At 33.3% G+C, this 13,623-nt stretch overlaps 1 protein-coding gene across 1 annotated transcript; it reads right to left on the bottom strand.

Annotated features, from left to right (window-relative positions):
• Positions 1-8,411: 8,411 nt before the first annotated feature.
• On the bottom strand, positions 8,412-10,609 carry LOC105319742 (beta-1,3-galactosyltransferase 1). Its single transcript, XM_011417401.4, has one exon. It carries the CDS (start codon positions 10,258-10,260, stop codon positions 9,085-9,087), a length of 1,176 nt encoding a protein of 391 aa, XP_011415703.3. The 5' UTR covers positions 10,261-10,609; the 3' UTR covers positions 8,412-9,084.
• Positions 10,610-13,623: the final 3,014 nt, after the last annotated feature.

The raw sequence follows: 13,623 nt of genomic DNA, 5'->3' as shown, positions 1-13,623 counted from the left end.
ATGATCTTTTCTACGTACGACTTAACAATATTCGTAGATTTCATATAAAAAATAAGAAAACGAAAAACCTATAAAAATTGCTTTGAATGAAATTCAGGATTTAATCTTTCAGTATATGTTGTTCAAAGCAATATTCTACGATATCTTTAGATTTTTTTGTTCTTTTTTTGTATTAATTATGCAAATACAAAAATAGTGAAATTTTGATACGGTATGGCTAAGATCAGTAAACAAGTTTGCACATTAGTTACGGTAAAACTAATATCAGTAAAACAAGATGCTGAATGCTGTGTTATTAACTTTTTTTTTTTTAAGTAATACGACATTCCCTAAGGTCTCTTTTTCTCTACTATTGTCGATCTCAACTAATTAAGGAGCACGTGGTATGCATTTCTCAATTTCAGGCCCGCACGCTTACGGAACATATAAAAAAAAGTTCCACATGTAGAGGAAGGCGACATTAGAAAAAGAATTAAATTTTCTTTGATAACTTATTGCTGTTAAGAATTTGCTTTAAAGACGGTAAGTTTATTTTTAAAAGCTATACTTGTATTTTTAAATCTTTAATTTTAGGCTGTAGCTGCGCAGTTCAACGTGATGAAGAAAGGCATTGTTCTGTTCTTGTGTGCATACTTTGCACACAGAACACCGTATAGAACCTCATATTTATTGCTATTTTATCTTTTGGCAACAGTTTTTGGTCAGTTTCAGGCAAAAACAAGCCAGTTCAAGAAATGTTTACATTTCTATCTCAAGATGTATTTGATGCCCGCATATTCCCCTTAAAACACATTAAATGAACCTTTATCAGTATTGATGGAATTCATTAATTGTGAATATTCACAATAATTTTTTTAAAAAATGGTACTTACAGCAGTAGTACTTAAAATATTGTGGTAAAGCTGAACACCGTTCGTAGATAGGCACTGTCACCAAGGTCGGGTACCGCTATATAAACTCTTTGATTTCGTTACATCCGATTGCACACCTGAAACTCGTGGCCGTTGTGTAATATTCCTTTCGTGGTCGTTTGATTTTATACATTCATTTCTTATTTTTATGTGCATATTCTGTAAATTATGCATTGTCCTATTTATTTGATGTTAGTATTCTTATGGTTTGACAAAAGTTATTTTTTATTTTTTTATTTTTTTACTTTCAACTATGCTGTTTTCCTCTAGATGTCATTTCATATTTTGATTCCTGATATTTTTAAGGGGGATGAGCGGCAACGTTGTACATCTTGGAATAAAAATGTAAACATTTCTTGAACTGACTTGCTTCTGTCCGAAACTGACCAAAACTGTTGCCAAAATGTACAAAAACAATAAATATGAACTCATACATGTCATTTTGTTTGAAAAGTATGTATACAAGAACAGGACAATGCCTTTATAATCTCTAAGAACAGCTGTCGGACTGCACAGCTACAAACTTATTTTGAAGATTTAACAATCTGAAAAAATATGAAGGGAATTTATTGGTGTTCTCTCTACAACCATTTGTTGAGAAACAGGTCTAAATTTGCTTATTTAAGTTGTAACTTTATCCCGAAGTAGTGTACCCTATTCTTAAAATGGGCCTCAAAAACTATCAATTCCCACAAGATATATTTGTGTCTCTGGAGGTACATTTAAGATTTCCATTGAAATATTTTGTATACTTTTTTTAAATTAAAGACTTTTTAGGATCCCTACCCCATTTCTAAAAAGAATTTACATAAATCTTTACTTATAGAACTGGGAAAAAACCCAAAAACAAACATGGGACAGGTTTAGAAATGTATATCAAATTCAACACGGATTGTGGACATTTATTTATTTTCTAAGAAAAAATAACGTTATTGTATCTCCATTGACACAGGAGTTCTAAGTATAGACTGGATTTTTCTTGTTCTAAAAATAGATCTCATGACGACTGATAAGAATAGGATACCCTATTTTGAGGCAAAGTTACATCAATGTGCAAGATTCAAACTTTTTCTCAACAAATGGTTGTAGAGAGAACACCAGTGAACCCCCTTCATATTTTTTAAGATTTCTAAATCTTCAAATTAAGCCTGTAGCTGTGCAATTCGACAGCTGTTTTAAGTGATTAAAAAGACATTGTCCTGTTCTTGTATGCATACTTTGCATACAAAACAACATGTAAAATATCAAATCTATTGCTTTTGTATCTTTTGGCAACAGTTTTGGTCAGTTTCAGGAAGAAACGAGCCAGGTCAAGAAATGTGAACATTTTTATCCTCAAATGTACAAGATGGCCGCACGTCCCCCTTAAACGTTTGCGACCGCTTCGCTTAAAGCCAACGTACAATAGTTCGGCAAATTCGGGCTAATTCAGCAAATGCGTGTAGATTGAATACAGAGGTGCAGCATCTTGAACTTGTTATCGACAACTTGTTTATTATTTCTGATATTGCATGGTGACATTATTTTAATTCTAAAGAATAAAGTACTGGCTGATTTTGTTTATCTCTCAATATTTGTGTTCTGAACTTTATTTTAGGTGAACAGCAAAGTAAGTAAATGTTTGAAATTAAAGATGTTGCCAGAATATAGCCACATCCGCTTTTTTCATAATCTGTTATGATTGGTTAAAGAAGAGCTGTACTTTTTCATATGCCCTTCGGTTGTACATTCCGGAAGTACTCTTTCCTATTGAGGTTGTAACCGTACGTCTCGTAATTCGAGAAACTAATTGATTCACATTTTTTACAAATCTGTGATCTTAAAAAATTATTAGAAGTGACAATAAACTGAAGACTATGGTAGCATATATATCTGCCCACTATATGCAAGATAAATTATGTCAACATGCAAGAAAACCATTTCAACATGCAAGCATTTATGTCTACATGCAAGATATGTTGACAATCAAGTCACACATCTTTTTTAGAGAATAGAGAATCTGATTTTTATATGAGTAAAATGACATAATGTTCTTACATGTTGACATAATTTATCTTGCATGTAGGGGGCAGAAATATGCCACCACAGAAGACGTCCAAAAGAGCCAGTAGGAAGTGTCATTACGAAAATAATGGTAGTTGTTTTACGAAAACGTAAATAACGGCTACCGGCTACCTGCTAATATACAATAATATCCGCCATTGTTCGATCAGCAGTTACATTCAAGGTTACAGACATACATTGCTAATTGATGCGGATACAATTTGTGTATGATTAATTACCGGAACCAAAATTATATACATTGTCGAGTTTGTCTTCTAAATTGGTTAATTTAAATGTACAAAACTAATACACACTATAAAACTCCCACTGAAGTATCATTTTCAATCAAAATACATGAGCTTTAGATACAAGTGTTATCCTTTTAAAGAATCCATTGTCCATTTTACCGGCAGCAAGAGAAGGTTTATTACACGATATGGAAGTTTAAAGTCGCCGTGTGTATCTGACAGTGGAGTTGTTATGACCAAGTCTTGCTCAACCAAACGATTGTCTACACAACGCCCTAAAGCTTTACTCAAAAAGAGCGTCTGGTTAAAAGAGTTTTTCTAATTTTTTATTTTACACTTAAAATTGTTTGGTCGTTATATCTCAAAAAATAAATTTCCTTTTTTTTAGTAATTGTTTTAAAATCCTATTTCATTTCACTCGACAGGCAAACAAGGACAATGCGTGTTTTACTTGATGTCATGTTTTTGCTCGCTAATTCAACCCAACAAAAATATTTTCCCTATTTTTTAGATTTTTTCAGAGTTGTTGGTGAGGTTTTTTTTATTCAAACCATTCAATGTTCTTTTATACACTTCAATTGCACTCTCAGCTTTGTTGTGATTTAAATATTCTTTTGATATCCTTTAAGTTATATAGAAGCTGCTATTTGGACAAGAAAGACACGTATGGAATTGACTGACTGATGGGTGCACAGATATCGGTAGATGAATAGCTGTACAGATAGATGTATCCGAAATGTTTATGTAATGCAAATTATAGCTTGATCATTTCCAAATTCACGGATATTAGACATGCATGTATTTTTTTTGGGGGGGGGGGGGAACATTTGTTTAATGGCCGGTTTTTGTGGGTTTTTTTACATTAACGTCAATTACTTCCTTGCTTTAAACATGAAAGAAAATTTGGTTTACAGGGTTAAAATTTTTCGCAAGACACACTAGTAAGTTTTAAAAGGGTCAAATACTGTGGAATCAGTTTAATTCGTGGGGTCAATGTTTGTGGGTAACCAAAATTTTCTTTGTTAGTGGACGTAATTTCATTGGTAACAAATACTATTTCGTAAATAAATAGTACACTTATGCTTGCATATACGTTCGTGGGGATGTAAATTCGTAGGCAGGGGTTACCCACGAAAGCCACGAAGATTGGTCTCCCACGAACAATGATGATACGCAACCGATTATTGATAAAGCAGATTCAAGTACCATCCATGGACTGAAAACTGAAAAGTTCATTCAATTTTTTAATCCAGGTTACATGAGATAATTTATTTTTTTTAAAGATATAGATCTGATGATTAATTGTATTAATGAAATAACAACATTAGGGCTCTGAAGTCTTTCATCTTTAGCCCTTTACTGAGGGATATTTTGTGAATGGTTATGGAGGCAAATATGTTTATCTTACAGTAATATATCCAAGCAATGTAATGATTTTATCATGTGTTACGTTATTAGGGTTTTTTAGGGGCCAAAAGTCCAGAATTTTGATCACCAATATCTAAGAAAGGAAAAATATTTTGAAATGCAGTTTAGAAGAAAAGATGCTCAGAATGATGTACTAAATAATATGCAATTTTTGAAAATTTCGTTAAACGGCCCCTATAGGGAGTTGAAAAGATGCTCAAAAAGATGTACTTTACAAAATGCAACCTTCAATATTTGGTTCAGCGGCTCCAATAAGGAGATAAGGAACCGGTCCCTTAAACGTTTTCTTTTCTCAGATATCTCAAGAACGGTGACGAATTTCTAAACACTTGTTGAACAAAGCTCTTATCCCTGAAACAAAATAGTATCTGGCCCTTAGAATGTAGACCCTGTTTTTCTATTCTAAATCATGTTTAGCTGTTAAATAGCAAAATCAAGATCGGACATATATCTCAAATTCTAAAATCAGACGGAAGACCTCCTCGTTGCTCGCAACGAGATCGTGTCTAGTTAAGGTCTTCCGTTTTCCAACAGAAGACCTTATTGTTTTCGTTCGGTTTCTTTTTTCCCTATTATTATTATCTTTCTTTTTTTCAACCAATTTTGTGTACGCGATTTCTCTAAAACTACTCCACCGATTTACATGAAACTTTCATGCTCGTCCGAGCTCGAAAATTACAGTTAAAAAAGCGTCGTGATTTTTAGTTGTTTTCTTTCAATATCTCTTTCCTCGATTTTATTTTGTCATGTAGAACAAAAAATCTTTATACAGTCAAGAGATTTTATGTGGCATATGTACATCAAGATAAAAGGGCTGTCCCTTCAAATAAGGGGCTGAGGGGGCTGTAAAGTCTTTTAATGATAACTTTTCACTGTGAAATATTTTGTGATACGTTATAGAAGCAATTATGTTTATTCTAACGTTATCAACCTACACACGGCAATCATTTCCTTCTATGTTACGTAATTAGGGATTTTAAGGGACCAGAAATCCAAAAATTTGATGCTCAATATCTCAAAATGTAGGAAAATTTTGAAAAGCAATGTTGAACAAAAGATGCTCAAAATATTGAGCTTAACAATCTGCAACCATAATTTCTTTGTTATGCAGTCCCTAAAAGGAGTTACAGGGTCGGCCCCTAAAACGACCCTCTCAAGATATCTCGAGAACGGTACAAAATTTTTAAACACTTGTTCAATAAAAAGTGTTTGAATTGATTAGAGCTTTTATTTGAAATCATAAAAAATGGGCTGGCCCTTCAAATAAGGGGCTGAGGGGGCACTAAAGTCTTTTAATGATAACTTTTTACTGTGAAATATTTTGTGATACGTTATAGAGGCAATTAAGTTCATTCTAAGGTTATTTACCTATGCATGGCAATCATTTACTCCTATATTACGTAATTAGGGATTTTAAGGGGCCAGAAGTCCAAAACTTTGATGCTCAATATTTCAAAATGGAGGAAAGTGTTGAAAAGCAATATTGAACAAAAGATGCTTAAAATATTAAGCTTAACAATCTGCAACCATAATTTCTTTGTTATGCGGTCCCTAAAAAGAGTGACAGGGTCGGCCCCTGAAACGACCCTCTCAAGATATCTCGAGAACGGTACAGAATTTGTAAACACTTGTTGAACAAAATTTGTTTGAATTGACAAGAACATTCTTATGAAATCAAGAAAAAGGGGCTGGCCCTTCAAATAAGGGGCTGAGGGGGCTCTAAAGTCTTTTTAATGATAACTTTTTACTGTGAAATATTTTATGATACGTTATAGAGCCAGTTATGTTCATTCTAAGGTTATTTACCTATACATGGTAATCATTTCCTTCTATGTTATGTAATTAGGGATTTAAAGGGGCCAGAAGTCCAACACTTTGATCTTCAATATCTCGAAATAGAGGAAAATTCTGGAAAGAAGTATTTAACAAAACATGCTCAAAATTTTGTGCTTAACAATGTACAACCATATATTGTTTGTTATCTGGACCCTAAAAGGAGTTTTAAGACCGGATATCAAAACGATTTTTCCCAGATATCTCAAAAACGGTAACCAATTTCTAAACACTTCTTAGCGGTACACAAAAATACCTTTTAACTAAAATGAATGAAAAGGAGCTGATTCCTCAAATAAGGGACACCAAGAGATAGATAGTCTTTCACCCATTACACTCATAAGTTTCGTTGACGAAGATCAAGAGTAAGGTCATTCCTTATTTTAAAAATCGGACGGAAGACCTCCTCGTTGCTCGCAACGAGATCGTGTCTAGTTATTATTATCATTATAAAAGGATTAGCTGCTCCACAAATACACTGTATTCTCCAAGTGTGTGAATAAATTTGAATAAAGCATTAAATAACCAAATAAAAAGTCATGTCGTGTGTACGTGCGTGTTAAAAAAGAGAGAAATTTTTAGTTGAAAAGTTTGAATTCAAACTTTTCAGGAAAAAATCTGTAAGTGAAAAGAATTTAAGAATTTGTGTGTTTGCCAGGTTCAATAGTTTTCAGACAATCGATATCTTATCAGTTGGATAAAAAAATCAGTCCCCACTCCCTCTTTTACTGTCTGTGGGTCCTGGCAAGCACTACTGGGGGTCATCTACGATCCAACTTAGCACATTCATAACCACAGTAAAATTTGCTGTTAATCAATCACATAATTCGGTACTTGAGTAAAGGATCTCGCTGTTTGAAATCAATAAATTCGATGTTGAAATAAATCAAAGTTTTCTTGCATCCAAGAAACAAGTTATGTTATTGCTAATGTTTGCGTTTTCTTAATATATAAAATTATTTCTATCTAACATTTTCATGAACTTTAATAGAGCTTAAAAAATTGCAAATCAAGCCCCTTTGAATATCAAAATTTGGTGGCCATGCATAGTCACCGATTTTCTTCATATTTAGTATTTGAAACTCTTTGGTGAATAAAGATACAAGACAACCTTAAAGAGATGCTATGGGGACGAGTTGCCATGGTAACAGAAGAAAAAAAAATTTGAAAATGGCCATTTTAAGCTCTTTTGACCACAAATTTCAGAAGTTTAAGCTATCCAGAATAAAAAAAATCGCATACTAAAATATTGTGAATTTTTAAGTTATTGAAAAAATTTTATGGGCAAATGAACCGTTTAATAGTATAACAATGGTTTTTAAATAGCATTTAAAAATATTATGTTTTCGTTATACCGGTATTTGAACATAAATAGTTTTAAATGGAAAAATTGGTTACTAAGCGTGCTGGAACCTTTGTATACAATTTTGAATTTTACATAGGATTGGTTTTGAGTTCAAATGTTTTAAGTTCAGATAATGTCTTAAAGTTAAACATTTGACAAATTTCACATCACTCTTTATTTCATTTCATTTTATTCACATAAATATATCACAAAATGCCATGGTTTCACATATAAAATATAACAATTAGAAAAACAAATATCTCAGCACTTTGCAACTTCATAAGAATCAATTTGTTCAATTATTTCTATATACATGTAGATTACATGACTTCATGACTTACAAATGATGAATATTACCTAAGGAGAGCCCATGAAAGCCTTGTTAAAAAGCGTATTTCCAATGGGGTTCTTATATAACAATTAAGTTAAAAACTCACACACGTCGGTCAGAATGCAAATAGTTTTCATACTTTTGCGTTGTCCAAAAATTATCTTACATGCAAGCTTTCAATCTGTGTTCCGAGTAGATATCCGTACAGTTGGGGTTATTTTTTTTATGGGGGGGTGTTTCTGGGGAATTTATGTGTTGCAATACTATTTTGCTTAGCTGTCAGTGACTATTTCATTTTTTGCATTGAATAGCTTCACTTTCTTCCAACGCTTTATAAAATAGGTTTGTGCAACGTTGATTGGTCAACATTTCATTTGTTCAAAGTCAACTGATGACCTCCAAACGCTTCTTGTCAAGGCATGTCGAATAGAGAATGGGTCGTTTTTATCCGACTAAGCATCTTAAGTAGTTCATACATGACAGAGATGATTTAAACAATTCGGATTGATCTTAACTACATTAATTTTTTGATATTATGAGGCAGACATGAACAAAATTCAGGAGCCTATATATAGTCAATAAAATGAACATATTCAAAAAGTTGTCTATCTTTTTTGAAAATTAGACGAATAAAATTAATTTTCTCAAAATATACAAAATTTCTTTAATAAAACAATATGAGATATTCATTCTGGTTGTCCATTTTAAAAATAAATGTATGTTATACATAAGATACGTGTCTTTTCATTTCACCTATACAAAATCACATTTTGATCAATTCTACCGACAAAAAATCAGAAACTACACCAATTTATTGTGTCATACAAAGTTGTTTAGCAGATGAATTTATTAACAATATCCAGTCAATTTACGACTGTCACATATCAAAAGTTTCTACACTATACATCATATATGTGAAAGATCAGTAAATATTGGCACATTACATCAAAATATTGTGGCGTTGCACTTCAAACTCCACACATTACGAAGAAGTTTGGGATCAAGTTGATGCGAGGTAATTACCACTCCATTTTTATAGTTACAACCAATTGGTACTTTGACTGCATGAAATCCAGGTAAGTTTGTTACACCCATACCTAGTCGGTTAACACAGAGACCAATGTACACATCTTCTAGGTAAAAAAAAGGTACGTGTTGTGAAACTTTGTATATCTGTTTAGCCACACTCATACTAGTAACATACCCCGTCCCAGAGCAGAATCCCGGGTACTTGGATTGTGGATACAGTTCTTTGGGAACATACCATTTGTAGCCTTTGCTTCGTATTGGTCCTTCGTTTATCCTACACTGCCCTCCAATTGAATATTGAAGTTTCTTTTCGTGCTTTAAAAGTATTTTATGTAACGCTGGTAGATGAACAAACATATCGTCGTCCGTTTTCATAACAAACTTTGCATTTTGACAAAAGCTACTTGCCCATTTCATAGCCATGATTGTTTTCAATGTGAGGTTTTGGTAGGTGTCTGTAAAATCTTCTTGTACAATGTCATTGTATGTTGCACTCTCCGTCTCAAGGGCTACTTGAAGTTTGTTATTAGGATTCATACCAAGCAGAAACGCGTACCTAAATTTACTTTTGTTTTGATCGGTAGGAGTAAGCCATGTTTCCCTCAGTGCTTTTCGTTTCTCAGAATTTGAGTGTACAGAGCTAATCAACACAATTAATTCAATCGATGAACTTTCCTCTGTAGGTTTGCACATGTTTTTGTTATTCAACACAAAGGTAAAATTATGCTGGAAACAAGCCGTGCAATTTAACTGTCTTTCTTTTGGATATGCCTTTGTAGTAATGGCTCTGCTCGTCTCCGTTGTATATCTTGATGTTTGGCTCATGGCGATTCCACTTGTAGTCGTCACTATCTTTGTTATTGTTTTTCCGCTGGTTTCTTCTCCATCATACGCTGTCCTTTTGAGGTTGTACAACTGATCCATTGCATGGTTCATTTTCCTACCAATGTCACGGATCGTAGTTAGATGTGACGAAAGACTGAAGACGTTCAACAGGACCAATGTAGTTATCGTCGCTGTTAGATAAATATATGTAGTTGTGTTACAATAACGTAAACAATGGTTACCTTTTATAGCCTTAATGTCCGCCATGTCTTGATCATCCGGTAACTTAAAGGTGATGGAAGAGTACACACATATGCACTAACGGATATCTCTCATTCAAATTGGGTGTACAGGCATGACGAGGTATGAAATCAAGTACTCCAGAAATATCAATTATTATTTTATGTTGTTATACTCCAGTAATCGTTTTTAACGAGCTGTCAGCTTTTTCTAGTTCACTCGGCTTCTTTCTACATATCGTCAATTAGGAAATATGATCGCCAACAGCAAAGAATTAAACATGTGTGCTGGTACGTTGGCCCATGGATGAGTTAAAAGGAAACTAGTAACGAGGTCTGCTGTCGATCACCTGGTGTTTGATAGTGAAAAAGCTATACACAAGCAAATCCATTTGGTTGCAATGCTATCGCGAGTTGAAGGAATACTGCTTTTACTTCCTAGAACATGTACATGATGACACGGATAATCCTTTAACAGCGTTTCCTGTGGTTTAAGGACGACGGACCTTATTCGCTTTGCGCAGATATATTGCGCACCTAAAAGGAGTGATTGTTACGAATATCGAATCCTAAATATTACGTCACAATCACTAAAACACAATGAAAAACCGATTATGATTAAACCCAATACATGTATACAGCTGGTGACTGGTCTATGTCATTAATACACACATTTTATTACAAGAAGTGGCTAAACTTGCTATATTTAAAACATGCTACAATGCACTTTTTAACGTTATTCAACATGCACAAATATCTGTAGGGGTATCACAGTACTGTACTGAGTTTTATATCAGCTCAAGTTATTTAAAACAAATTACATAGATTAGTTAAAGCAATATGAGCTGTATTGTTTAGAATTTTATTTTGCTGCAGAAACCTGCTAGTATGATAAGTGTGCATGTGACTTAAACTTTAATGGTGAATAAAGTTTGAAAAAAATCATGAATTTTTGTCAGAAGAAAGATTTCTCTTATATGGAATATATAGCAAATCAATTTTTGTACAGGACGACAGTAATTCAATTTTGCTCTAATAAAGGCTTCTGAACGGCTTTTCCCACAAAAATACAGCTTACAGAAATTTAAAACCATGTTTTTTTGTCATTTAAGAAGAAAACCGCCTTTTCGTAAGAAAAAAATTCAACATGAAAATTGCAGCTCATATTGCTTTAACAGAGTTTGAGCCAGGTAACAAATCATTTACATGCCGATCCGCTTTAATACCCTTTTAAAAATTAAATAGTAAGACTGTCTCTGTGTTTTTGGGGTATTTCATCATAAAAAAAAAATGTTTAGCAGTCTAATAGTTGTTTTGCTTCATAAATCAACCTCAAAATAATATACATGTTCATAACCTTTACCCTACAGTTTGCGCAGTACTTCTCTCTCATGAAAAATTGAAGAAAAATGACTACACACCGCACTTTGACATATTCCCCCGTAAAATCGAAGTCGATTAAATTGTCATTTTTTACATGATTTTAATTCAAAATCACCATATAAGTATCATATTTCAATTCTACGAAAGCCCATTGAGCTCATTTTCGTAGGTAAAAAAATATGTTTTTCGCGAATAAACGAAACTAACGCGTTTATTCGCGAAAGTTTCGCGTTTAATCGCGAAAGTGACGCGTTTATTTGCGAAAGTAACGCGTTTATTCGCGAAATTTCGCGCTTATTCGCGAAAAAAAAATTTACCTACGAAAATGAGCTCAATGGGCTTTCGTACAATTTGGAAAAAAAAATCTTTTGCAATTTTTTATTAAATTGTTTTGTTTTTTGTTTTGTTTTGTTTTTATTTTTGTTTTGTTTTGTTTTTGTTTTTAGTCTCACAAAAATGTGCCCTGTTATGTTTTTAAATGGTCTACTAAAAATTTAGTTCGATTTTTACGAGGGTTGTTGGGAAATTATTGAGAAAACCCAGATAGTTTTCTATCTAGGTTACGGATATCAGTGAAAATTGGCATAAATATTGAACAAACCGCAACAAATAATTTTACAGTCATATTTAAAAATATCAAATATTTTGTTTATCACAGTCACAGTGGCCAAGCCCGTTTTAACATTAATTTCAATGAAACCATAAATAAAGAAAGGGGTCTAACTCTGACCCAGATAAAAAACTACCAGCTCGCTTCAAAAGCCTTATAAATCAATTATTTTTTACAACACTTGCAATATGCATGTATTTTTCAGAAAAGTAATGTCTAAGATACACTCATGCCGAATTTCAAGTTGATGGGTCTTAAAATAGCGGAGATATATGTCATTATTCTCTCCAATTCGCCAGTTAATTTTTACTCGGACATTTACCGGTCCAGGGATCACGATGGGATTTTGCCGATGACAACAGCAGTATTGCAACAAGTCGAGAAACATTCGCACTAATCTTTTAAAATCTCACATCAAACACACGCTACTTACATCCTTAAATTCCGATAAAATTCCTTAAATACTCTCCAAACAGAACTTTTATTCTGCAGCCACATCAACTTCTGACCAATTCATCATACAATAAATACATTCTTGATTCGACAGTGCAGTGATTGTTGATAAATAAGCAATGTAACTTCTGCAGGTAATATTTTCGAATTCTAAGTATATATATATACCAAAGAATTTAGGGCTAGAGATAAAATAGATATTACTTATTATTAATTCAAAGTGTTTTTAAAAAAATAAATCTTTGTGTCATAGTTACTCCGATCTATACATATATATATATATACATGTATATATATATATATGCATAATGTTTCCTACAAAACAATTTGGTCTCCTCAATTACATGTAAATTCCTAATGCATATCCCCCACAATTTTTCATGTCGCCAGGGAATGGTCCGCTTTTCGGTGCCCTTTTTTAAAACTTCATTTACATCATCCAATTCATTTTTAAACTGGTTGATTCCCGTTATTCCTAAGAGAAAAATTATTATATTTCTTCAGGACTTAGGCTTTTGATGGGATTGCTACAGGTCTTAAAACCACAAACATTTATAAAACATTTAAACATTTGTAATTATACTACTTTCAAGTAAAATCACCGAAAAAATCACATCAAAAGTTTAACTTTGAAGACTTCATTTTTACCCCGCAAAATATGTAGAATCCAGACGCTTCCGTAGGCCTTGCCACCTGTGCCCCACCAGGGCTTTACAATGGACCCACCTGGGGCCTTCAGGCTGCCCCCAGACCCCCTTTCTATAATTGGCGCTGTCTCTTACTTCAAATTCTGGATCCGCCTCTCATCACCTCCCCCCCCCCACTCCAAAAAATAAAATGTGCAGAGACCAGATCATCAGCAATTATTATAAAGTCTGCACTGCATGAAAACAAATTCTGTCCTAGCGACTTAATAAAAAAAACACCGCTTTTTATCCCATCAGA

This window comes from Magallana gigas, chromosome 2, assembly GCF_963853765.1.
Source record: "Magallana gigas chromosome 2, xbMagGiga1.1, whole genome shotgun sequence".
NCBI classification, from domain to species: Eukaryota; Metazoa; Mollusca; class Bivalvia; order Ostreida; family Ostreidae; genus Magallana; species Magallana gigas.
The sequence above is the reverse complement of the archived record's forward strand: the minus strand, read 5'-3'. Positions and strand labels throughout refer to the sequence as shown.

What these genes read in the sequence shown, in the direction of transcription:
- LOC105319742 (XM_011417401.4), bottom strand. Translation starts at nt 10,260, where the DNA reads ATGGCGGACATTAAGGCTATAAAAGGTAACCATTGTTTACGTTATTGT.